This window comes from Protopterus annectens, chromosome 5.part1, assembly GCF_019279795.1.
Source record: "Protopterus annectens isolate FY-2018-M chromosome 5.part1, PAN1.0, whole genome shotgun sequence".
Classification (NCBI taxonomy): Eukaryota; Metazoa; Chordata; order Ceratodontiformes; family Protopteridae; genus Protopterus; species Protopterus annectens.
In genome coordinates this window covers 603,694,235-603,719,160 of record NC_056736.1, presented here as the reverse complement: position 1 = coordinate 603,719,160, position 24,926 = coordinate 603,694,235, and the positions used below count along the sequence as shown (strand labels likewise).

The 24,926-nt window shown below is 43.2% G+C and overlaps 1 protein-coding gene across 2 annotated transcripts in view; it reads right to left on the bottom strand.

The window, feature by feature from the left end:
- The window catches only part of PDS5B (PDS5 cohesin associated factor B), a 3,703,643-nt gene that overhangs the window by 2,485,069 nt on the left and 1,193,648 nt on the right, over positions 1-24,926 (bottom strand). For both annotated transcript variants that reach the window (XM_044073218.1, XM_044073219.1), the window contains exon 11: positions 2,085-2,230. In XM_044073218.1, the coding sequence (XP_043929153.1) occupies positions 2,085-2,230 (146 nt within the window). The remainder of the gene's footprint in view (positions 1-2,084; positions 2,231-24,926) is intronic.

The window sequence follows — 24,926 nt, the reverse complement described above, 5'->3', positions numbered from 1 at the left end:
GGCATCTGTATTGTCTTCCTTCATTCCTTCTTATGATAGGATCTAGGATCCTACCCTCGGATCCGAATTGACCACAATCTACAGACTTGGATCCAACTCTCAAGCTCCTCCATCCTACCTGTTATGCCCTGCATCCACTCAAGTACCTCAGAGTTTGCCGATTCCAAACATTCAACACCCACACATCAAAGGAACAGCAGAAGAGGCTCAGACATAGGACATAAGAGTCCCTTCATCATCCAGGTTCCTCTAGAAGAGAAAGGCAGGGGAATGGTAGGGTGGGAAAGTGAGAAGGAATAAAGGAAGACAACACAGATGCCACGTTATGCTAAGACATAACCTTTCTTTCTGATGTTGTCCTCTTCATTCCTCCTCACGATAGGGTCAAAGTCTCCAGATATGAAAATCCTAGGTGGCCCTCATGGAAGGATATGCCGGAGCACCATCGAACCAATGGATACCCTACTCTTGGAAATGACATCCAACTTATAATGCAATGCAAATGTATGATTGCTAGACCATGGCGCTGCTGCACAAATGAAAGTTCTAGAATAGAAGGGTCCTAGAAGTAGCCGTTGCTCTAGTGAAATGCACCCTAGGAGTTAGAGGTAATTCCAGTCCCTTGAAGAAATATGAGATGCAGTCAGACATCCATTTCATCAAGGTTTGATGCCTCTTGTCCAAGCCTACTAGAGGAGACAGCTACGAAGAGCTGATTGGACTTTATGTTGTTTGGTCCTCTGCAGATAAAAACTAAGTTGTCTGCGAATGTCTAGATGATGGAGAACATATTCCCCTTTATTACAGAAATTGGAGAAGAAAGATGTTAACTGGATGGACTGATTAATATTGTTCTCGGTAGCTACTCTGGGCATAAAGGACGGACTGGTGCACAAGGACACACTGTCTACATGAAAAAGAATGTAAGGAGGTTTGGATGATGAGGCTTGTAATTCAGAAATCCTCTTGCACGTTACAGCCACCAAGAGGGCTGTCTTCCATGACAAAAACTTCATGTTGCAACTAGCTGCTGGTTCAAAACGTCACTGGATCAAAGCTTGCAACATAAGAGTGAGGTCCCAAGGTGGAGATGGATCCTTAATTGGGGTCCTTAACAAGAAAACATCTTTCATGAAGGATTTGCATTTTCTAAAGGTGAACAGGGAACGGGATTGACTTGCAGTATGAAAACTGGACGTAGCAGCTAATTTTAATTTGATAGTTAAGAAACTAGCACCTTCGTCGAAAAGGGTGCTAAGAAATAGCAAAACATCTGAAACTGGTGCTGAGAAAGGATCAGTGTTCCTGTTCATTGCCCAAATAACAAATTTCTTCCACTCACTGTTGTTGACTTTTTCAGAGGAACTCTTTTGCGAGGCTAGAAGAATTTTTCGGAATGGGGACTTAGGCCTGGACTGCCTCACTATTGTTGGAAGTGGACAAAACAAGCGGTCAATTTAAGGGCTTGAAGGTTCGGATACTGCATCCCCGATAGGTGATAAAGGAGGTCCTGACTTGACTCCAGAATCCGTGGAGGACATTTCAGAGGAGACCATAGGAAGGGGAACCACACCTGACGAGGCCAGAAGGGTGCAATGAGGATGATTAAGCTCTTCAACCTGCTTGCCTTCTCCAGAAACTTTGTGATGAGCGAAGAGGAGGGTAAGCATAAAGGAGACTTGGTGGGCCAATCCTAAAATGTATAGTCTGCATACTTAAAAAGGTTGAATACATTGTTTTAGATAAAATACTCACTAAAAAGGTAAGTTTGTGTGACCAAAACATACTAAATGGTAAAAAGTAAATGAATAAAAGAGTCTGCCTAAAGAAGTAGCAGTAAAGCTGGAGAACACATTTATAACCATTTTATGAAGAATGCAGGATTCTATTTTCATTAAGATACAGAAGCCTCACTCAAAGTTAAAAGGTCTGTTTTATGTGACCTCTAACCTATAAACCCCAAGTACATTGCCAAGTATACTGTACTAAGTTCACATACTAATGGGAACAACCAAATAAGTAATCACAAAGCATATGTGAAGGAAAAAAACACTGCAGAACAATTTAAAAATGTATTAGCTTACCCGCTTATCCAATGTTCTTTCTCTAACATAATTAAGCAGTTGCTCATTAACAAGTGACAAATCCTTTTTAGCAGCTGTTACTATAGATACAATGACATCATGTCTAATAGCTTCTTCAGGATCATGAGACCTCACTCTAAGATAGTCTGAAAAACAGAAATGACAGAGCCATGTTAAACTTAAATGTATTTTCCCAGTGATGGCATTGCCCAACCGGTTATTATTCTTTGTAATAATAAAAGTAAATATAGCCATTTCTCTTTTAGAACATCCTAAAAAGAAAACACAGCCAAACTTTAACGATGATGGAAAATCAAAATTATACTGGACACAATATAATAAAGCCCTTCGGGAATGCAGAAGGCAGTAGTCTTTATCAGAGCAAAACAATGAAAAAATGAAAACTGCAATTAATCCACTGTTACACATTTTTCTTGTTCCAGCCCTCCTCCACATTATCAGTAAAGATGGCCTACATGATTCACCTGCTCGGTATCAGACTATATTAGTGCACTATTCCTTAATATAACATGGCTTGAACAGTAATAAAAAAAGACTACTCCTGCTCCCAGTTTAGAGAACATGACTGATCCAGGGAAACATTTCAAAATATGAGCAGATGAAAATATTAAGAATGTTAAAAGCACTGTACCTAACAAGACATTTTAGTCTTCTACAACTCATCTACAGTACCAACATACACCGAAAATAGCTAACAAAGGAATGCACCTTCCTCATTTCTAAGTACACTAACATTATTAGCAGTACATCCAACAGGAACTTGCTATGAGAACCCAGTTTGTAAACATCAAAACAATATACTTTACAGAACGTTTTAATCAGTCATAAAAGGTAGGTAACAGAAAAATACTATATTAGATGATGTGTGAGCAAGACCAATGTAGGGATAACTGCTGTGGACTTTTTCTTCTGGTATCCAAGCTTAGCACTCAAATCTCTAGTGCCTACAAGACGGGTCACACATCCACTCCCACTAATGCTTCATCCCAAGTTAAGGAGGGTGTGGCTCAGTACCTGTGCTTCCTAATTCTACCTCCCTTTACTGAGCAAGCACACCTAAAAACAGTTTTCTGACTTGCAAGAAGGTCTGTACACTAAGGTAAGTAGAAAGATTATCCAGAAGGAAAACAACAGACAGTAAAAAAACAGTACTTAAGAGAGCTTCATGTGGATTAGCTGTCGTCATAAGAGAAGAACCCGTAAGCAAGCCACAATGGCACACAAGTGGATCTTAAAGGTGGTATACACTAACCCTGCTTGAAATAGCTCTGTCAAGTATTATAAGGCTCTTGGTAACTCTAGAAGGTAAAAAGCCCCTTCCCTTTAACACCTAGGAGAAATCTCTTCTAATTTGCAGATATGATTTTCTAGTGCCTGTTTCCTGGCCTCATTCATTATAAAGCACACTTCCTCAGATAACTTGTACCCAGAGGGTAACCACATTAAATCTATCAGGCTGCCAGAATAAGGGTCCTGATCCCTGGGAAAAAAATAATTACCCAATCTTCATGAAAATCAGCATGAGGTAGGAGAAACAATGCTGCCTGGGCTAAAGATGGCCTATAAGGAACATCCTTGGTTGCTCTTTCTGTATTTTGGATCACTTTTGAAGCAGAGTGTAAATGGGGGTTGTTTCCCTTCCAGTAAATGCAAACTGTCAAATGCCAATGTATCTGGGTGTAATGTTCAAAACCTTTCTGATCTGAAAATTCTCAAATAAGGCAAAAAAGATCCATCTCTGACACTTCCCATTTCCATGGGAGAGATGAGACTGCCTCACCATGCAACTGTTATTCATGTGGATCAGCTAGGGCTATGCTCGGTTGATCTGATAGTATGACGCCCCTTAGTGTCAAGTTGTGGGCTCTATCAGATTCACATGTCAAGGTCATCCTGCACAGCTGGTAAGAATGTATTCCTCCCAGCCTGTTGGTGTATCACATGACTATGGTGCTGTCTGTCACAGCACTCATGAAATAGTACAGTTGTGTACACTTACCATAAATGTAGATGTTCGAGTATATTCACTGTTGCAGTCACTACATTTGGGGTGATCTGCTTTTGCAGGTAGCCCTCAGTCGGCCTAATTAACAAAGTCTTGGGTCCTGTGTCGGTTGCTGTCCCTTCTTAAATGACATCAGGTTGTCAGGGGTATAAAACATGCAGCTGACGCCATTACAGCAGTTTTTCTTGCCCCAGATGTCAGGTGCTTCCCTAATGGGAGGCAGTTAAATATAAAAGTATAAAGATACACCTCCAACAAAAAAGCAAACACGCCAAAAAGGCTTTTAAGCATTTTAAGCATAGTAAAGGAAAGTAGAGGTATAGCCAAAAGAAGTTAGGGGGCTGGAGGGAGGGTAATCAGGACTGCAACAGTGAATAAACTCTAACAACTACATTTATGTTAAGTGTACACAAGTGTACTATGTTCTTTATGTTTCACTGTTGCAGTCATTACATTTGGGTAGATTCTCAAAGCTATGGTTGGGAGGAGGAATTTAGATAGCATTAGGACCAGCTATAAGGCCCTGCAAGACTGCAGTGGCAAAGCCAGCACTGGATTTAGAGAAAATTGGCAAATTATAATGCTTGGTGAAAGTATGTACAGAACTCCAGGTAGCAGCTTCTAGGATGTCGCTGGTAAGGACGCCTCCGAGAAAGGCTGTAGAGGTGTATGCAGCCCTGGTGGAGTGAGGTCTGATCCCCTGGAGGATAGGTTTTCCATGGTGCTTATAGCAGAAATGAATGCAATGGCTTATCCATTTAGAAATGGTTTGCTTTGAAATAGCCTTCCCCTCTGCCCATGCAGCGAATGCCACCTGCAGTTGTTCAGATTTCCTTTGAGGTTTAGTCCTGTCCAAGTAGAATCTGTTATCTGTGCACATCTAAGGAATGCAGTATCCATTCCCCTTTACTCTGTGGATTGGGAAAGAAGGTTGGCAAATGAATGGACTGATTAAGAGCCACACTGGATACCACCTTGGGCATGAAGGATGGATTGGTTCTGAGGGACACCCTGTCCACATGAAAGATGATGAAAGGCTCCACTGCCATAAGGGGCTGAAATTCAGATACCCTTCTAGCTGAAGTGAATGCTAAAAGGAAAGATCTTTTCCAAGAAATACATTTTAAGTCTGCATTAGCAGCTGGCTCGAAAGGAGGTAGAGTGAGTTTCTCAAAGACAAAGTTAAGGTCCCAAGGCTGGGGATGGAGCTCTCCTGGGTGGTCTCAAATTTTTAGCCCCTCTGAGGAACTGCTTGATAAGTGGATGAGAGAAGAGGGGAGGTTCTGTGTTATAATGAGCTGAAATGGCTGAGGCATGGATTTTAATGGAGGAAAAAGACAGGCCCTTGTGAAGCATCTCAGTTAAGAATTGTAAAATCTGTGGTAAATTGAGTGTTGCTGTGCTCATCCCTTGAGATTGGTTCAAGGCACAGAATCTTTTCCATTTTTCAGCATATGATTTTCTAGTACTAAGCCTCCTTGCCTCTAAAATGATATCCATCACAGGTTTGCTGAGGGATGGTAAAGGAGAGATTAAGTAATTAGCCAGGCTGCAAGGTTCAGTGTTAGAAGCTGAGGGTGCAGAATCTGGTTCTTCTGCTGAGACAGCATGGAAGGAGTCTGAGGCAGGTGCCATGGAGATAACCTTGACGTACTGCGCAGGAGAGGGTACCAGTGTTGGTGCGGCCAGTCTGAAGCAATCAAAATCATCCTTGGTTTGTCCTGTTTGATTTTTAGTAATACTTTGGAGAGCAGAGGTGGGGGGGCATAGATGGATAGGTTTTTCCAGCTGAAGGAAAGAGCATCCACTTTCCAGGCTTGTTTGTCGGGAGTCCTTTTGCAAAATTTGTCCAATTGGTAATTCTGGGGAGAGGCAAAAAGATTTATATCTGGGCTCCTCCATTTGCTTGTCAACATGTTGAAAGTCCTTTGTTCCAGTTTCCACTCGTGTGGGTCCATGAGGTTTCTGCTTAGTCCGTCTGCCAGTGTATTTAATTTTCCTGGCAGGAATTGAGCTTGTAGGTGCACTTGGTAGCTCAAGGCTATGTTCCACAATGCCATGGCAAGTCTGCAGAGGGAGTAAGCATGTGTACCCCCTGCTTGTTTATGTACCACATAACAGTGGTGTTGTCTTTACCATTAGTTGTCCTGGAAGAATGTGGTCCTTGGAGGCTGTCAGGGCTATCTGTACAGTTAACATTTCTTTCTGATTGATATGCAGATGCATTTGACTTGGGTTCCATTTGCCCTGAATGCACTTCCATGCCAGGTGAGCCCCCCATGCATAGTCTGATGCGTCTGTTAGCCCCTTGTTTTGGTGGCAGGCCTTTGTCAACCAAAGGAATTCTAGGCATAGGCAAGGTATGATAGGAATCATTATTTCTAGGTCCTGAGAATATTGACACCACAGGCTTTTAGATACCACTGTAGTTTCCTCATATGCAGTCTTGCATACGGAATTAGAAGAATGCAGGAGGCCATGCACCCCAAGGGTTGCAGTATTTGTCTTGCAGATAGCAGGGTTTTTGTGACAATTTGTTTGAAGTAGGTTGTCAAATTAATTTGTTTCTCTGACGTGAGGTAAGCCATCTGGGAAGCTGTATTCAAGCTTGCACCCAGGAATATAATTTGTTGACAGGGTACCAGGTGTGATTTCTTTTCGTTTATGGTGTACCCCAGACAAATTAGAATCCATTGTACAAAAGCCAGATGATTCAAAAGTATGTCCTGGCTTTCTGCCTGAATTAGACAATCGTCCAGGTATGGGCAAATCTGAATATTTCTTTGACTGCAAAATGCAATAACTGGAGCTAGGCACTTTGTGAATACCCTGGGCGCAGTACATAAGCCAAATAACAGTGCAGAGAACTGATAGTGCGTGTACCCTGCTTTAAAGCGTAGGTATTTCTGCAAGATTCCCTGATTGGAATGTGCAGATATGCTTCTTTTAAATCTAGTGTTGCCAACCAGGCATCTTTGTCTAGCATAGGAAGTAATTGGTGAAGAGTCAGCATCTTGAATTTTGGAATCTCCAAAAAGGTGTTTTGAGTAGACAGGTCCAGGATAGGACGCCACGAATCGTCTTTTCTGGGTAACAGGAAAACTCTCGAGTAGAAACCTTGTCCCGTTTCCTCTTCTGATACCAGTTGAATAGCCCCCATGCGTAAGAGAGAAAGTACTTGTTTTTGGGACTCGGTCCTCGGTCGGCCGAATTCCAAAGTCTAGGTCCGGCGTCGGATGTCGTCGCTTCTTCCCTGACGTCAGTGCGACAGGGGTATAAAAGAACCAGCCAACGCCATTTTCTTCAGTTTTTCTTGCCCCAGATGTCAGGTGCCCCCAGAAGGAAGGCAAAACATGAATTTATGTAATAATGCAATGCAATATAATCAAAAAACAGTAGTTGCAAGCAAATACACCATAAAAGAATACCCCAATCACGTTGTATGAGGAGGTGTTGGCCATTAGGCCTGTCCCAAGAGGGGAAGGAAGGAGGGAAACCTGGACTGCAGCTGTATTAGCACTTGAACATCTACATTTATGGTAGGTACAAAACTGTACTATGTTCATCGTGCATACAGCTGCAGTCATAACAGATGGGTAGAATCCCAAAGCTAAAAAAGGTGTGGTAGGCACTAAGTGGAACTAGGAGGAGCCAGGATGCCCTGCAAGACTGCAGTGGCAAAGCCCGCTCTAGATTTGGAGTATAATGGTAGGTGATAGTGCTTGGAGAAAGTATGTACAGAACTCCAAGTGGCTGCTTCCAAAATATCTTTGGTAGGAACCCCCTGAGGAAAGCTGCAGAGGTAGCTGCGGCCCTTGTGGAGTGAGATCTGATGCCTGTAGGTACAGTTTTACCATGAAAAGAGTAACAAAAGCGTATGCAGTGGGCTATCCATTTTGAGATTGTCTCTTTGGAAATAGGCTTCCCTTGAGCACCTGTAGCATAGGACACCAAGAGTTGCTCTGATTTTCTGAAAGGCTTTGTTCTGTCCAAATAATAACGGAGCTGTCTGTGAATGTCCAAGGAATGTAGTAGTCTCTCCCCTTTGTTTTGTGGATTAGGGTAAAAGGTAGGTAAGTGGATAGCCTGATTCAAGGCTACCCTGGATACTACCTTTGGCATAAAGGAAGGGTTGGTTCGTAAGGAAACTCTGTCCTGATGGAAAATGATGAAAGGCTGCAGCACAGCCATGAGGGCTTGTAGTTCCAAAACCCTGCGAGCTGAGGTGATAGCCAGAAGGAAGGCTGTTTTCCAGGACAAATATTGCAGTTCTATTGAAGCAGCTGGCTCAAAAGAAGGCAGGGTCAGTTTTTCTAGAATGAAATTGAGGTCCCAAGCAGGTACTGGTTGTTTCCTTGGGGGTTTTATATTCTTAGCCCCTCTGAGGAACTGTCTTAAGAGAGGGTGAGAGAATAAAGGAGGACCAGTGTTGTATTCTGCAGAAATGGCTGAGGCATGGATTTTGATGGAGGAGAATGAAAGTCCACTGCTTAGCATCTCAGCTAGGTACTGTAATATTTGAGGTAAATTCAGTATTCCAGGATTCTGACCCTTTTTCTGATTCCAGGCACAAAACCGTTTCCATTTTGCGGAGTAGGCTTTTCTAGTAGAAGGCCTTCTGGCCTCCAAAATGACATCCTGCACCTCCTTGGAGAGTAGGGTCTGTTGTGAATTTAAGGAATCCTCCATGTAGCTAGATTGAGTGTTTTCAGCTGACTGTGAAGAGTTTTGAAGTTGTGCTGAGTCAGTAGAAGAGGCATTTGAGGCAGGATCCATGGTGGGGAATGCGTCAGGCTCCTCAAAAGTGGGTACCAGTGTTGTCTTGGCCAGTCTGGAGCAATGAGAATCATCTTTGGTCTGTCTGCTCTGGCTTTTAATAGAACTTTGGGCAGCAGAGGAAGAGGTGGAAAGGCATAAACTGTCATTGTTGTCCAACTGAAAGAGTGCGTCCACTTTCCAGGCCTGTGGATGAAAGGTCCTTGAGCAGATTTTTGTCAATTGGTAATTTCTGTGGGTGGCAAAGAGATCTATGTCTGGCCTTCCCCATGCTTGAATTATCTTTGTAAAAACTTGAGGATGCAACTTCCATTCATGTGGATCTGTCATATTTCTGCTTAGGTTGTCTGCCAGCGTGTTTTCCTTGCCTGGCAGGAACTGTGCTTGAAGGTGGATTTGTAATTCCAGAGCCATGTTCCAAAGAGACATGGCTAGCCTGCATAGGGGATATGAATGGGTTCCTCCCTGTTTGTTTATGTACCACATCACTGTGGTGTTGTCTGTCCTTATCAATAGCTGGCCTGGATGCAGTAGGTCTTTGAAAGCCATAATAGCATTTATTACTGCTAGCATTTCCTTTTGATTGATGTGTAGGTGCTTTTCTTTGCCCGGAATGCACCGATCTGTCATGTGCGCCCCCCAGGCGTAGTCCGAGGCGTCTGTTGTGATGACTTGATTTGCTTGAGGCTTGCAGAATGGGAGACCTATGTTTCTTCGGCATGCTTGAGCCCACCACAGAAATTCCTTTTGAAGGCATGGAATCAGTGGTATAATTGTTTCCAAACTGTGGCTGTGTTGAGACCATAAGTTTTTTAGGTACCATTGAAGTTTCCTCATATGCAGCTTTGCACATGGGATTAGCAGGATGCAAGATGCCATGAATCCCAGAGCCTGCAGGATTTTCCTTGCAGTCAGCCTGGTGAAGGTTGCCAGTTTTCTGAAGTATTGAGTTAGTTGCCCTTGTTTCTCTTGCGTGAGGTAGGCCATCTGGGTGTTTGTATTCAAGTTGGCACCCAGGAAAATTATTGTTTGAGAGGGTATTAGTCTTGATTTCTTTTTGTTGACTGTGTATCCCAGAGAATTCAACAACATTATTACAAACGCCAGGTGTTTCAGAAGTATGTGTTTGCTGTACGCTTGGATCAGGCAGTCGTCCAAATATGGGTATATTTGTATCCCTTGAAATCTGCAGAAGGCAATTACTGATGCCAGGTATTTCGTGAACACTCTGGGCGCAGTAGATAAGCCAAAGGGCAATGCAGAGAATTGATAATGGGTTGAACCTGCAAGAAATCTGAGGTATCTTCTGCAATCTTGTCTGACTGGGACATGCAGGTATGCCTCCTTGAGGTCCAATGTTACCAGCCAAGACTCCTTGCCCAGCATGGGAAGAAGCTGCTGTAATGTGAGCATCTTGAATTTTGGTACGAGTAAATGTGTGTTTAGGATGGATAGGTCCAAAATAGGTCTCCAATCTTTGCCATTCCTTGGTACCAGGAATAGTCTGGAATAAAAACCTTGACCCTGTTCTTGTGCAGGTACCTCGAATAGCTTTCATGTCCATGAGATCTGAAATTTGTTTTTGTGCCTCTGCCCTTTGATTGTGTGGCAGGTTTGGCATGCCTCTCATTTTTGGAAGGGTGTGAAAGTGGAATCTGTAGCCTCTGTCTATAATGTCCAGGATCCATTTGTCTTTTGTGACAATATGCCAATTTTTCAAAAATAATGCCAGTTTTCCGCCTAAAGGTGCTGCCATTTGAGCCTTGCTTGGCATGCAAAGGGGAAAGTCATTGGTTCTGCTTTCTGATTGGCTGTGAACCATCCTCACCACCTCTTGGTGTGGGTGCTTGCCATGGTCTGCCTCTAAATGATCCTTGAGATTGCCCTCTACCCCTCGGGCACCTGTATCTACCTCTTTGAGGTCTGTCCGTGGCTGGAAAGGACCAATTTTTTGAAGGCCAATTTCTACTGAAACGTGGAGGTTGTACCTGTAGGAAATCTTTCACTGTTTGCATTGATTTTGCCTTTTCCTCCATTTTCTTTAATACCTCCTCAGCTTTAACACCAAACAATACATCTTTTTGAAGAGGTGCATCTAGTAATTTAGCTTTGACATGATCTGGTAAGGTTTGCTCCTTGAGCCAAGCATGTCTACGTATGACTGATCCTGTAACAGCAGCTCTACATGAGGCCTCTAAAGCATCAAAAAGTACAGTTTTGTACCTACCATAAATGTAGATGTTCGAGGATCCACATTGCTGCAGTCCTAACTATTGGGTAGTCCGCTGTCCAGTCGGCCCGAATACCAAAGTATATGGCTGACGTCGGTCAGGGCGCATTAGACTGACATCAGTACGTCAGGGTACTAATGCGCATGACCGACGTCATATCCTCAGTCTTTTCTTGCCCCAGATGTCAGAAGACCCTAAAAAGACAAGGCCAAATATACCTGCACCAAAAATATGTACAATATATACAAAATTACCAGCATATAACCTCACCTACACAATCACCCCTAAACACAGAGGGGAAGGAGGGAGGGTAAATTGGACTGCAGCAATGTGGATCCTCGAACATCTACATTTATGGTAGGTACAAAACTGTACTATGTTCTTCATTCCACATTGCTGCAGTCCTAACTATTGGGTAGAATCCCAAAGCAGAGGTAAGGGAGGCTGGCAAATCATAAAGAAGCAGGAGCTGACAACATGCCTTGCAAAATAGCTGTGGCAAAACCAGCCCTAGACTTAGAGTAGAGAGGAAGGTGATAATGCTTAGAGAAAGTATGCACTGAACTCCAAGTAGCTGCCTCCAAAATATCCTTAGTTGCCAGCCCCCTTAGAAATGCTGTGGAAGTGGCAGTAGCCCTAGTGGAATGAGGCCTAATCCCAGCTGGAATCTCCTTGCCATGATGGGAATAACAAAATGCAATGCAAAACCCAATCCACCTAGAAATAGTTTGTTTTGACACAGGCTTGCCTCGCGAACTCAAAGCAAAAGAAACAAACAACTGCTGAGACTGCCTAAAATCCTTAGTCCTGCTTAAATAATAACGCAATTGCCTGTGTACATCTAAAGTGTGCAAAATCTTTTCCCCTTTATTTTGGGGTCTGCATAAAAAGTAGGCAAATGAATAGTTTGGTTTAAAGCCACACTAGAAACCACCTTAGGCATAAAGGAAGGATTAGTACGTAATGATACCCTATCCTTATGAAAAATCAAAAAGGCTCTACCGCCATAAGGGCCTGCAATTCAGAAACCCTTCTTGCAGAAGTAATGGCCAACAAAAAGGCAGTCTTCCATGACAAGTATTTCAATTCAGCAGTAGCAGGCTCAAAAGGTTGTAGAGTAAGTTTCTCCAACACAAAATTGAGGTCCCAAGCAGGAGTAGGAGCTCTACGTGGGGGTCTTATATTCTTTGCCCCTCTAAGAAATTGCTTGAACAAAGGATGCGAAAACAATGGTGGGTCACAATCATAGTGAGCTGAAATTGCTGCAGCATGAATCTTAATGGAAGAGAAAGACAAACCTTTGTCCAATAACTCAGTAAGATATTGAAGAGCCACACTCAAATTAGGCTCAGAAATCTCCAAGGTAAAGGCCATGGAGGCTTCCTTACCAGACTCCTCAGTAATGGGTACCAGTGTTGCCGAGGCCAATCTGGAGCTATTAAAATCATCCTTGGCTTGTCTTGTCTGACCTTTAGGAGCACCTTTGGGAGAAGAGGCAGAGGTGGAAAGGCATACACATGAAGATTTTTCCAACTGAAAGACAGAGCATCCACTTTCCAAGCTGTGTGATGAAACCCCTTTGTGCAAAACTTTGGCAGCTGGTGGTTTAGTGGAGAAGCGAACAGATCTATGTCTGGAGTTCCCCATGACACTGTCAATTTTTGAAATACATGAAGATCCAGTTTCCACTCATGGGGATCCATGATTTGTCTGCTTAACACATCTGCTAAGGAGTTCTGTGCTCGGCAGAAACCTTGCCTGAAGAGTTAGTTGCAAGCTGAGCGCAGTCTCCCATAAAATCATTGCTTGCCTGCACAACGGGTAAGAATGTGTTCCCCCTTGTTTGTTGATGTACCACATGACAGTAGTGTTGTCTGTTAGAATCAACACCTGCCCTGGAAGAAGTAACTCCTTGAAAGCCATTAATGCAAACTGGACTGCTAACATCTCTTTCATGTTGATATGTAGATGCTGTAGTCTGGCAGGCCACTTGTCTTGTATCCATTTTCCATTTAGATGAGCTCCCCAAGCAATGTCTGAGGCATCTGTCGTTAGAATCTGACTCGCCTCTGGCGGGTCACAGAGAGTCCCTTGTTTAGGTGACATTCCTGAGCCCACCACAAAAATTCCTTTTGAATGCAAGGTATTATTTGAATGACAGTGTCCAAATCCTGGCAGTGCTGTGTCCATACATTTTGAGATACCATTGCAACTTCCTCATATGCAGTTTGGCATTGGGAAGCACCAGAATACAAGATGCCATGAACCCTAAGGCTTGAAGGACTGTCCTTGCAGTCAGCCCGGACTGAAGAGATAGGTGATGGAAGTAACTGGAAAGATTCTTTTGTTTGTCCGGGGTTAGAAAGGCCATCTGGGCTGCTGTATTCAGTCTCACACCCAGAAAGCACATGTCTTGAGAGGGTACTAGACTGGACTTTATTTCGTTCACAGAATACCCTAGGCATCTTAGCACTGCTATCACAAATTCCAAATGCTGTAAAAGGTCTTCCTTTTCTTGAGCCAGAATCAGGCAGTCGTCCAAGTAAGGATAGCTTTGAATTCCTTTTAACCTGAAGTAAGCTATCACTGGAGCCAGAACCTTTGTGAATACTCTGGGCGCAGTAGATAAGCCAAAGGGCAATGCAGAGAACTGATAATGAGAATTTCCAGCTCGAAAACGCAGATACTTCCTGCAACTTAGTCTGATAGGCACATGAAGGTAAGCTTCCTTGAGATCTAAAGTTACCATCCAGTGATCTTTGCCCAGCAGAGGTAAAAGCTGTTGCAACGTCAACATTTTGAACTTGGGAATGTCCAGATAAGTGTTGAGGATAGATAAATCCAAAATTGGTCTCCACGTGTTCCCCTTCTTCGGTACTAGGAACAGGCGAGAATAAAATCCTAGGCCCCTTTCTGGCACAGGAACTGGCTGAATGGCCCCTATTTGAAGCAACAGAGAAATTTGCTTGTGAGCCTCTTTTCTTTGTAGAGGAGGAATGTCTGGCATGCCTTTGAAAGGAGGCAAGGTATGGAAATAAAACCTGTAACCGTGGTGAATGATATCCAAAACCCATCTGTCTTGGGTAATTAAATCCCAATTTTCTTTGAAAAGAGCCAGCCTTCCTCCCAAAGGTGCTGCCAGGCGAGAATGTACTGGCAGCGGAAAAGGAAGGTCATTGGGTCTGTTTACGAAAGGACTGACCCCTGCCCTCACCAGAAGACTGAGCAGGTGAACTCCCTGTTCTAGGCCTAAAAGAACCTTGTGCTCTGCCCCTACCACGTCTAGACCTACCCCTAGACTGGGAATCATAAGCAGGATATGTCCATCCCTTAGTAGGCCAATTTCTACTAAACTTCGGAGGCTGAACCTGCAAAAAATCCTTAACAGTTTGCATAGACTTAGCCTTGTCCTCCATTTTCTTTAAAACTGCTTCCACAGGCACCAAACAACACATCAGACTGTAAAGGAGCATCCAAAATCCTTGTTTTAACATGCTCAGCTAAATTCTGATCCCTCAACCAGGCATGCCTACGAAGAACAGAACCAGTGGCAGCCACCCTCGAGGAGGCCTGCACAGCATCAAAACCACACTGCAGGGAATGTTTACCCACCTGTTCAGACACATGAACTAAATCCTGCAACTCTTTACACTCAATACCTTCCGCCAGAGCATCCACCTTAGATTTCAATTGTGAAAGGAGATAATTCTGATATTTTAACATGTGAAACTGACAATTCAACGCCCTCATGGCTAAAGTGGAAGAAGTATACACTTTCTTTCCCCATCTATCCAAAGCCCTTGCCTCTTTATCAGGAGGAACAGGATTTTTAACAACAGAGGCCTTCACACCTTTAGGCCCCTGAGAGACAGTTTCGGGTCTGCCCTAGGACTCTTAAAAGATACTTATGAGCTTCAGGCACCCTATAGTACCTATCCGGTTTAACTGGGGCAGGAGGCAAAGAATCAGGATTCAGGGAAGCCTCTGCAAAACATCTTCCACCACATTCAGAACAGGAGGTATAGCTAAAGGCCTATGCTGGGGTAAAACAAGAATTCCCTAAGCCTCTTCCTGGAATCAGAGAAATCTTGACCTTCCCATTTAAAATGCTCCCTCATGGAATGCAGAGTCTCTGAAAATGAAAAATCCTCAGGAGGAGAAGCTGAAGGAGTAAAATCATCCACATCAGAATCAGAATAAGGAGGATACTCCTGCAAGTCTTCAGCCGAAGACTCAGAAGCCTCCGAACATTGCTCAAAACTCTCAAACTCAGGTTCCACCCTAGGCCTCTTATCAGGAGGGGGCATAGAACCTCTAATCATAGTAATTAAATCCTCTGCCATTTTAAGCATATGTTTCTTAGGCAAAGACCCTGAAGCACTAGGAGAAACCCCCACTGAAGCTAAACTTGGCCTGCCTCTCAAAGAAGCCTTGGAAACAGAAGGGGAGGCTCTAACCACCTTAGGAAGAGAGGGAAGCACAGCCACCTGAGAAGCCCCCTCAGCCTGGCCTACTTCCTGAGAGGACACATCTTGTAACAGTAAAGTCTCTCCCTGAGACTCCAAAGAAACCCCTGGCAGAACCTCCGGCTCCACTGAGCCTTCTAGAGAACCGACGTCCGGGACTGTCGGTTCTTCAACTCTAGGCTTTGCTGCTTTGTCCTTGCGCTTTTGCGAAGCGGCGCCGGAGCATCCGGCGGCATTTTATAATTACAACGCTTCCCAAAACTAACCTGGCACAGTCTAACCTTCTCTTAATAGTGCGTTTGTTAAATCTAGCACAAGAGCGGCATCCAACAACGTCGTGCTCAGGCCCTAAACAAGGTATACACAAAGTATGGTAATCCCTATGAGGTATCTGTTTCCCACAAGAAATACAGTTATTCACTTTTTCTGACATCCGGTTAAATACTGAGGCAAGAAAAAACCAAAATATTCCCCAACGGGGTACTTAGCCAACTTTGATTCGGTCTGAAACTCTGACTTCAGTAACTTTCAGAACGCCAACCTGCACTCGCAAAATTGCTTCTGCATCGGACCATGCGGCAAAAAAGACTGAGGATATGACGTCGGTCATGCGCATTAGTACCCTGACGTACTGACGTCAGTCTAATGCGCCCTGACCGACGTCAGCCATATACTTTGGTATTCGGGCCGACTGGACAGCGGACTACCCAATAGTTAGGACTGCAGCAATGTGGAATGAAGAACATCCACATTGTAAGGTATGTTTACCCACTTGTTCTGCACTAAGCAACAAATCCTGCAACTCCTTCAAGTCTGGTTGTTCAGGTTGTGACATTTTGCTTTTCAACTGAGATAACAAAACTGTTGATACTTTAACATATGGAACTGACAGTTTAATGCCCTCATGGTTAAAGTGGCCGAGGGGTATACCTTTTTCCCCCCACCTTTCTAAAGCTCTGGAATTTCTCTCTGAAGGTAATGGATTTTTGTCAGTGGTGGCCTTAATTCCCTTGGGACCCTGTGAAATAGTTTCTGGGTCAGCCGCATGGCTTTTGTATAGTAATTGGTGTGAATCGGGAACCCGGTAATACCTGTCAGGCTTGACTGGAGCTGGAAATAAAGAATCTGGGTTAAGGCTGGCCTCTGAATACACATCATCTAGTATGTCTAAGACAGGAGGGATAGCCAGAAGCCTGTGCTGAGGGAGCAAGAGGAAATCCCTGAGCCTTTTCTTGGAGTCCGAGTAATCTTGGCCTTCCCAGTGGAAGTGTTCCCTCAAGGTATGCAAGGTTTCCCCAAAAGAGTAGTCCTCAGGGGGGAAGACAGAGGGAATGGACTCCTCTGCATCAGAATCTTCAAAAGGGGAGTATGAATGTTCCTGGTCTTCAGAATGTTTTGAAGTAATGGAGGCCTGGTCCGAGGAAGGGTATTCTTCCTCCACTCTGGGCCTTTTGTCCGAGGGGGGTTGAGAACCCCTGATAAGAGTAATCAAATCCTCATCCATTTTGAGCATCTGCTTTTTAGGCATGGGGCCTTGAGAGGGGCCCTGTGGAAATTGTCTTTTAGTATGCATGGCTGCTTTAGATTTAGTGAAAGCCTTAATGGAAAAAGAAGGCGGCCTGAAGACACCTTGAGAGGTGGCAGGCCTGTCTAAACTCTGAGTTTCCCCGCCAAGAGTGGCTTCGGTATCTGTAGTCGGGGTGTGGGCCGAAGAGCCTGCGACCTCGGGCACAGAAGACACAGCTAATGAAGTGTCATCGGTAGTCAGGGGCTGCGTAGGCGCCTCGCTGAGAACCGGAGCACCTGTAGTCTGCTTTAGCGTGGTGTCGGTAGAAGTCGCGGACCTTGTATGTCGGTCCTTATCTTTGCGTCTTTTACTCAAAACTGGAGTCGGAGTATCCGACGACATAATGTAATTAAACTTTTTGCCAAAATAGTGTTGGGCGAACTCCGCCCGATGCTTAATAGTGCGTCTGTTGAATGTAGCACAAAAACGACAGGCCGAGACGTCGTGGTCTGGGCCTAAGCAAGGAATGCAGAGGGAATGGAAATCCTTATGCGGTATTTGCTTCCCACATGAAATGCAATTATTAACTTTGTCTGACATCGGTCTGAGGCAAGAAAAGTTTCCCCAACGGGGTACTTAGCTTTCAAGAAGACTACGGTTGAAAAATATTCGTAATCTCAGGAGCTGGCCGACCGGCACTTGCGAACTGCTTCTGCTTCGGGCACCGCATGGCAAGAAAGACTGGAGAAAATGGCGTTGGCTGGTTCTTTTATACCCCTGTCGCATTGACGTCAGGGAAGAAGCGACGACATCCGACGCCGGACCTAGACTTTGGAATTCGGCCGACCAAGGACCCGCCTGGCGGCAGGAAAACCCATCTGTTATGACTGCAGCTGTATGCACGATGAACATCTAGTCCAACTACCTTGCACCTTCAGTCACTGCGAATGGGCCTCCAACATCTGGATTGAAACAATGGTAGCTAATGTCTGGCTGTGGGCAAGGATGCAAAGTGGTATTGTTTTTTTTTTCCTTGAAGAATAATATCTACCATCCAAAATCTCTTTTCAAGAATGGCAGGGCTAGGACACTGATTCACAGACTGGAACTGATGACCTTACAGTTCCCTGAGAGAGAGATTTTTCTTCCATGTAAACAGGCCCAGGGAACCATAAAGATGGTAGCTGCCACATGCCCCAGAAGTCTGAGTGTCTCCCCCGTGGCATCCACATTACATTTTGCATCACTTGTTGGAAAAAAATATGAAGCAAAAACGTCTGACATCTGGGTGATCAAAACAGCCCCAAAATCAACAATTTGCGATGGCTACAATTTGGACTCAAGTTCAGGGTAATTCCCAGCTAGTGCAAGCACTGCAAAGTGAAGGGAGAGGACAAGATCCTTACTACTTCCTTCCTCAAACATCATCATCATTATCAACCTCCACCACCACCATTTCTCTTAGACATCTGTATGAGATATTGTACAAGTTCAGATATTTTAGTCTTTCATAACAACTTAAATTTTCACATCCATAGATACCCTTGGTATATTTCCACTGCACACTTTTTCCAATTTACTCATGCTGGTTTTCTTATAAGGTTTTCATATAGTTATTCCATACTCAAGTTTGTTCCTAATGCAACAAACAATGACGTCATTTCTTATTTCCTAGACTTTACAAATCTTTTCATACAACCTATACTTCTCCATAACTATCATTAACCAATTGGTTGATATTATTAGAAAAACTCAAAGCTGAATCTACCCAGGTCCTTAAAAGAGTCTACAGTTTCAATCACTGTGTGCTATATTGAATACTCACCTTTCAGTTTACATCTCCCAAATCTCATATGCTTAGTCTTTGATGAATTTATTAGCATACTATTCTCCTGTGCCCAAATGGTCAATTTAGTCAAGTTCTTTTGCAGACGCACCTTATATCTAACACATGTAATCAGTTTACCCAATTTCAGGTCACCTGCATATAAACTGTAGAACAACTCAGATAAAAATGTTAGGTCTGAAAGATACAATCTAAACAAGTAAAGTCCTAGTATAGAGCCCTGTCGGACACCCTGAATGTAACCAAGAATTTCACCTGTCCAATTGCTGTCTGATACTTGTCACGTCCTGTTTGTAAGCCATGCAGCTATCCATCTAATCAAGAGTACTTTGATACCTAGGTTGTTCTAATTTATTGCTTAGTGTTTTGTGTATGACCCTGTTAAATGCTAAAGTTAAATCTATATAAATTACACCAGCACAATTTCATTCATAGCTGATATATTGTTATAGAACATGTTACAGGTGGTAATAGATCTGTTTTCAACATATGCATGCTGATATATGGTTTCAAGTCCAAACTTATCCAATTCTGACAACTTATCCAATATTACTTTCTCCATTAATTTTTCCACAACATGAAAATAGACTTAACTGTCTATATGATTCTGAGTTTCTCCTATTCCCCTTTCCCTTAAAGACAGATATAAATTAGCACACGTCTCCAATCTTGAGGAATCTCTCCGTGTTTATATGACCTACTAAATAAGAGATATAAGTGCACTACTGCAAGTTTTCAGGTCATTATTACCAATTACATTTCCTCCCTGTGCTTTGTTTTGATCCAGTTTTTGCAGTTCTTTTCAACATAATCCAATCTGATTCCAGTATCTGAGGTTAACTGGATGTCAGTAGGATAACGCATCACCCCCTTTGTGGAGTCAAACTGTTTTGTATAAGGTTCTGTAAATATATCTATAGTCTGTTGTGTCAGAATAAGTTTCAGAATCTGCACACAATTTATCAATTTTTATGTCTTTACCCTTTTCACATCTTGGGTATCTATAAAAAGGTTTCCTATTACGCTCTATATTTTTACATAAATTTTCTTCGAAATTTTCTTGATCTTGTCTCTCACTACATTTGGCCAGCTTGTTTATTTCAGTTTTCAAAGTTGTAGTTTGACCTCTTTTCTAGCTGTTATATTTTTTTGTCCCTCACCTTAATTGGGTATTTTGTTCTTATGGAACTGTATCCTCTTGGTGTTGTACGTCTAAGATCCTGAGGTTAAACATTTTTATGATTTTTTGCATTACAATTTTTCTTTTAAAACTTTCCACATTCTATCTGCAGTTTTTCCACTGAATACATTACTCCAGTTAGTTTTACATAGTGACTGTTTTGCTTCCATATACTCTGTAATTAATCTTCTGTGATTGTTTTATATTTCAGTTTGGCAGAATTATCTAGCAAAAAATTAACCTTTATAACTCCATGATCACTGCACATCAGCAGGGGTAAAACTTGACTTGAATTAACAGCAATTTCCTTAGTAACACAAACAATGTCTAGTATGCTCTGTTCCCTGGTAGTGTGTTTTTTTTTTTTTTTAAACAATCTGAAGTGTACAGTTGTGTACACTTACCATAAATGTAGATGTTCGAGTGTATTCACTGTTGCAGTCATTACATTTGGGTAATCTGCTGGCAAGATGCCCTTAGTCGGCCTGAATATCAAAGTCTTCGATCCTGCGTCAGTTGCAGTCTCTTCTTCCATGACGTCAGGTCGTCAGGGGTATAAAACAGGCAGCCGACGCCATTTTCTTTAGTTTTTCTTGCTCGAGATGTCAAGTGTTCCCCAGATGGGGAGCAAAAATATATATATAAAACTATATACACATGCAATTGTATCATCATAAACTTTACCTTCATCTAAAAGCAAATACACCACAAAGTCTGTAGAATAGTGAGGGAAAGAGAATCTCCAGAATAAAGGGGGATGGTGGGTAGGTAACCCGGACTGCAACAGTGAATACACTCGAACATCTACATTTATGGTAAGTGTACACAACTGTACTAATTTCTTCGTGTTTCACTGTTGCAGTCATTACATTTGGGTAGAATCCCAAAGCTATGGATGGGAGGCTGGAACTAAAGAGCATTAGGAGCGGCTATAAGGCCCTGCAGAACTGCAGTGGCAAAGCCTGCCCTGGACTTAGAAAAGAGAGGCAAATGATAATGCTTTGTAAAAGTATGCACAGAACTCCAAGTAGCAGCCTCTAGAATGTCTTTGGTTGGTGCCCCTCTGAGAAAGGCTGCTGAGGTAGAGGCAGCCCTGGTGGAATGTGACCTAATGCCCTTGGGCACTGGTTTATCATGATGCAAGCAGCAGAAACGAATGCAGTGGCTTATCCACTTTGAAATAGTCTGCTTTGAAATGGCCTTTCCCTCTGATCCTGCAGCAAATGCCATCAGTAGCTGCTCAGTTTTTCTTAGAGATTTGATCCTGTTTAAGTAGGATCTTAGTTGTCTGTGTACATCCAAGGAATGCAGAATCTGCTCCTCCTTGTTCTGCGGATTTGGGTAAAAGGTTGGCAGGTGAATAGTTTGGTTAAGAGCCACACTGGATACCACCTTAGGCATAAAGGAAGGATTGGTCCTGAGGGACACTCTGTCCGGGTAAAATATAATAAAAGGCTCCACAGCCATGAGGGCCTGCAGCTCTGAAACCCTTCTTGCTGCACTAATTGCCAGAAGTAAAGCTGTTTTCCAGGACAAAAACGTTACATCTGCAGTAGCAGCTGCTTCAAATGGAGGCAGGGTGAGCTTTTCCAACACATAGTTGAGGTCCCATGCAGGAATTGGTGATCTTCTGGGAGGCCTTAAATTTGTGGCCCCTCTAAGATACTGTTTTAGCAGAGGATGAGAAAAGATTGGTGGCTCTGTGTTGTAATGAGCTGAGATGGCAGAGGCATGGATTTTTATTGATGAAAAAGATAAGCCCTTGAACAAGCATCTCAGTCAAGTATTGTAAAATCTAAGGAATATTTGGCTTTGCTGTGTCAGTTCCTTGCGCTTGGTTCCAAGCACAAAATCTCTTCCATTTATCAGCATAAGAATTTCTAGTACTAGGCCTTCTGGCTTCCAAAATGACATCCATCACAGATTTTCTGAGAGGTGTTGTTTGAATAACGACATGATCAGCCATGCTGCCAGGTTCAGAGTTTGGAGCCGATTGTGCAGAATTTGATTGCACTGCTGAGACAGTAGATGTGTTTTTTGAGGCAAGTACCAAGGAGGGATTTGAGACATATTCCTTAGAATTGGGTACCAGTGTTGGCGAGGCCAGTCCGGGGCAATTAGAATCATTTTTGTTTTTTCTTGTCTGACCTTTAGTAGGACCTTGTGAAGAAAAGGCAGAAGAGGAAAGGCATAGACTGATAGGTTTTTCCAACTGAAGGATAGGGCATTCACTTTCCATGCTTGTCTGTGATAAGTCCTTGTGCAAAATTTGTCCAGTTGATAATTCTAGGGAGAGGCAAATAGATTTATGTCCGGGCTCCCCCATTTCTTTATTATCATGTTGAAGACTTATGGATCCAGTTTCCACTCGTGAGGGTACATAAGGTTTTCTGCTTAAGTCGTCTGCTAGAGTGTTTTGTTATCCTGGCAGGGATTGAGCTTGAAGATGTACTTGGTAAGTCAAGGCTGTGTCCCACAATGCCATAGCTAGTCTGCAAAGAGGGTAGGAGTGTTTTCCCCCTGCTTATGTACCACATAACTGTGGTGTTGTCCGTCTTTATCAGTAGTTGTCCTGGATGAAGTAAGTCCTTGAAGGCTGTCAGGGCATTCTGAACAGCTAACATCTCTTTCTGGTTGATATGCAGATGCATTTGTTTTGGGATCCATATGCCCTGAATGCATCTCCCCGCCAGGTGGGCCCCCCAAGCATAGTCTGATACGTCTGTAGTTAGGGTTTGGTTGGCAGGGGATAGAATGAAAAACCATTCCATGTTCTGGTGACATGTCTCTGCCCACCAAAGAAACTCCTGTTGTAGGCAGGGAATGAAAGGAATCATTGTTTCCAGACTGTGACAATGTTGACTCCATAAACTTGTTAGGTACCACTGTAGTTTCCTCATATGCAGTCTTGCACATGGAATCAGTAGAACGCAGGATGCCATGAATCCCAAAGCCTGCAGAATTTGTCTTGCAGATAACTGGGTTTTTGTTGCCATCTGTTTGAATTAAATAGTCAGCTGCCTTTGTTTTTCTGGTGCAAGGTAAGCCATCTGGGCAGTTGTATTCAAGCTTGCACCCAGGAATGTTATCTTTTGAGTGGGTACCAGTTGTGATTTCTTTTTGTTTATTGTGTACCCTAGGCATGTCAGAAGCCTTTTCACAAACGCCAGATGTTGAAGAAGAATGTCCTTGTTTGCTGCTTGAATGAGGCAGTCGTCCAAGTAAGGATAGATTTGTATACTTCTTTGTCTGCAAAATGCAATTACTGGTGCCAGGCACTTTGTAAAGACCCTGGGCGCGGTAGATAAGCCAAAAGGCAGTGCAAAGAATTGGTAATGCATAAAGCCAGCCTTGAAGCGGAGGTATCTTCTGCACGATTCCCTTATTGGAATAAGCAGGTATGCCTCTTAAGTCTAGAGTCACTAGCCAAGTGTTCTTGCCCAGCATGGGCAGAAGCTGCTGCAAAGTTAGCATTTTGAATTTTGGTATGTCCAAGAATGTGTTCAAAATTGATAAATCCAGTATTGGATGCCAGGCCTTGTCTTTTCTGGGTACCAAGAAGAGTCTTGAGTAAAACCCTTGTCCTTTTTCCTGTTCTGGTACTGGCTGAATAGCCCCCATATCCATAAGGGACGTAACTTGTTTCTGTGCCTCTGCCCATTGATTTTGTGGCAGATCTGGCCAACCGTTCGGAATTGGCAGAGTATGGAAATGAAATCTGTATCCCCGGGATACTATGTTTAATACCCACTTGTCCTGGGTTATTAACTGCCAGTTTTAAGCATGAAGTGCTAGTTTTCCCCCTAAGGGGGCTGCCAAAAGATATGTGCTTGGTGATGGCAGAGGGAAGTCACTGAGACTGTTTACTGTAGGGTTGTGCTTTATTTCCTCCAGATTTGGAGGTAGAGGCACCCCATTGCTTTGACCTGTAAGAATCCTGTGATTGGTATCTAGAGCCGTTTGAGCACTTGGATTTGCCCTGGTGAAGCTCTGTCGAACACAGGAAAGGACCAGTTTTTTTGTAGGCCAATGTCTACTGAATCTTGGTGGCTGCACTTGCAAGAAGTCTTTTACAGTTTGCATAGACTTAGCGTTGTCTTCCATTTTCTTTAAAACCTCTTCTGCCTTAATACCAGAGTATCATGCTGTAAAGGTGCATCCAAAAATTTAGCTTTAACATGATCAGGCAAATTTTGCTCCTTTAGCCAGGCATGCCTTCTAATCACAGATCCAGTAACCGTGGCCCTGCAGGAGGCCTCCAAGGAATCAAAACCACATTGCAAAGTATTCTTTCCAACTTGTTCTGCTGCATGCAATAATTCCTGTAATTCTTTATTTTCCACACAATCAGAAATCAACATCATTTTCTGTTTCAGTAATCCCATAACATGCTGTTGATATTTAAGCATATGAAACTGGCAGTTTAAGGCCCTAATTGCCAAGGTTGCAGACGTATAAACCTTCTTTTCCCAATCTATCCAGGGCCCTGGAATCTCTATCAGAGGGGGTAGGATTCTTAGCTGTTGAGGCCTTTACATCTTTGGGACCCTGTGAAATAGTTTCAGGGTCAGCAGCAGAGTTTTTGAATAAAAATTTGTGAGAGTCAGGAACCCTGTAATATCTGTCTGGCTTGCTAGGAGCCGGAGGTAAGGAATCTGGAGTCATGCTTGATTCCGAAAACACATCAACAACAATGTCTAATACAGGAGGTATGGCTAAAGGGGTCTAATATTATATCACCGAACGCTTAAAAACGCAAACGCTGATTGATCGACCTAATTTAAGCGAAAGCTTACAATCTCGAACTGTC